At 50.0% G+C, this 2,014-nt stretch overlaps 1 protein-coding gene across 1 annotated transcript in view; it reads left to right on the top strand.

The window, feature by feature from the left end:
• LOC107122689 (cytochrome P450 2F5-like) overlaps window positions 1–1,768 on the top strand; it is a gene marked incomplete at its 5' end in the record, with an annotated part of 13,872 nt that extends 12,104 nt beyond the window's left edge. Inside the window, 2 exons of the mRNA XM_015425824.1 lie at window positions 18–159; window positions 789–1,768. Of these exons, the coding sequence (XP_015281310.1) occupies window positions 18–159; window positions 789–970 (324 nt within the window). The remainder of the gene's footprint in view (window positions 1–17; window positions 160–788) is intronic.
• Window positions 1,769–2,014: the final 246 nt, after the last annotated feature.

Below are 2,014 nucleotides of genomic sequence, written 5' to 3' on the forward strand. Positions count from 1 at the left end.
CTTTCCCTCCCAACCAGGGTACCCGCATCATGCCTTTGATTTATTCCGTGCATAGAGATGTCACCCAGTTCAAAGACCCAGAAGTGTTTGACCCCACCAATTTCCTGGACAAGGAGGGAAGCTTCCACCGCAACGATGCTTTCATGCCCTTTGGTACAGGTGAGTTTTAAGTTGGGTGCTGGGGAGGGTGCCGGTGAAAAAACACCATGCAACCCCCCCAGGGCAGCTTGTTCACACGAGCAGGAAGTTTGGGGTGGTGGGGCATGGAATAGAGGACCACACACCACAAAGTACTGCTGATCCATTTTTCTTCTGAATGTTGAAGCTCCTTTGAAGCAAGAAATGGCCAAGTAGAAAAGGAAGTGGTGTTTTGTGGAGTGCTACAGAATGCAGAATGCAGTTTGGTGTAGTGGTTAGGAGCACGGACTCTAATCTGGGAGAACCGGGTTTGATTCTGCACTCCTCTACATGCAGCTGCTGGTGTGACTTTGGGTCAGTTACAAGTTCTCTCAGAGCTGTTCTCTCAAGAGCAGTCCTCGAGAGAGCTCTCTCAGCCCCACCTGCCTCACGGGGTGTCTGTTGTGGGGAGGGGAAGGGAAAGGAGATCGTAAGCCACTCCTGAGACTCCTTTGGGTAGTGAAGGGTGGGGTATAAATCCAATCTCCTCCTCCTCCTCCTCCTCCTCCTCTTCTTCTTCTTCTTCATCATCCAAGGACAGAGAACTGGGGTGAGGGAAGGTGTAGGCTGACTCTCTCCCCTAAACTGTTTCTGTCTTCTGCACCTCGCAGGGAAGCGTGTTTGTCTCGGAGAGCCCCTGGCTCGCACGGAGATCTTCCTCTTCCTCACCACACTGGTGCAGCATTTCGCCTTCCGGCCCGTGGTTCCGCCAGAGGAAATCGACCTCTCCCCAATGGCGATCAGCTTAGTATCTGTCCCACACCCCTTTAAATTCCGGGCCGTCCCCCGCTGAAGGATCTCGTTGGGGAGAGCGGGATAAAGAAGGTGAAGGGGTGTCTTTCTTGCCAACAGCAACCCGGGCTTCCTTGCTTAGCTATCTATCCCTGGGAACTGGGTCAATGTGCGAAGGCAGGATGTGTTGTTGGCATGATGCACTCTTGCATGGACTCTTGCACGTGTGAAACACAGCAATCGCCTCCCGGAATCTGAAGGCAGGCACGCCGTGGCCAGCATCTGGTCCTTAGGTGATGACTTAATCAAACAATACAGGATCCTGCCCCTGAGCTAGGCGTTTCTCCTGTGTCAGGAAAAGACCCGCTCCTGTTTTTCCTCTTTTCTCCGTGGATGAGACTTCTAGACTTCTCTGGTCTGGTCAGAGCTTCACGCATTCCTCAGAATATTGTATGCTAAATATTGGAGAGTAACAGAGACACCCTCGAGACAAGAAATTTTAAGCAAAAATTTGAAAATGGCGGAAATGGACAAATTAACTCTGATTTTGAAAGGACAACCAGAAACTGTATTCGAGGACACATGGTCAAGATTTTACCAATGGTTTGAAGATTATTCCAAGCAATCAACAGAGTCATTTAAACGTTTAGGTGAAGGGCCTTATAGCTCCCATCTACAAGATTTTAACAGAACATGCCACAGACAACCCACACACAGCTATCAACAAGCATGGCACAAAGGCTTGAAACAAACCCTCACTCAAGAACAATGGGATAGAATATGGACATCTCACTCCAAACTTTCAAAATCCCTAATCATAAACTCTGTAGTGCAGAAAGTTTTAATGAGGTGGTACTTAACCCCAGCTGCAGGCTGCAGGCTGTGGGAGGTCGATAGTTCAGCAGTTCGAGACCCGGGTGCCACATGACGGAGTGAGCTCCCGTCTCTAGTTCCAGCTCCTGCCAACCTAGCAGTTCGAAAGCAAGACATTGCAAGTAGATAAATAGGTACCACTTCAGTGGGAAGGTAACAGCGTTCCGTGTGCCTTGGTGTTTAGTCATGCTGGCCACATGACCATGGAAACGTATTCGGACAGCGCTGGCTC

The sequence above is a fragment of the Gekko japonicus genome, unplaced genomic scaffold, assembly GCF_001447785.1.
Source record: "Gekko japonicus isolate JY-2015 unplaced genomic scaffold, Gekko_japonicus_V1.1 scaffold7627, whole genome shotgun sequence".
NCBI classification, from domain to species: domain Eukaryota; kingdom Metazoa; phylum Chordata; class Lepidosauria; order Squamata; family Gekkonidae; genus Gekko; species Gekko japonicus.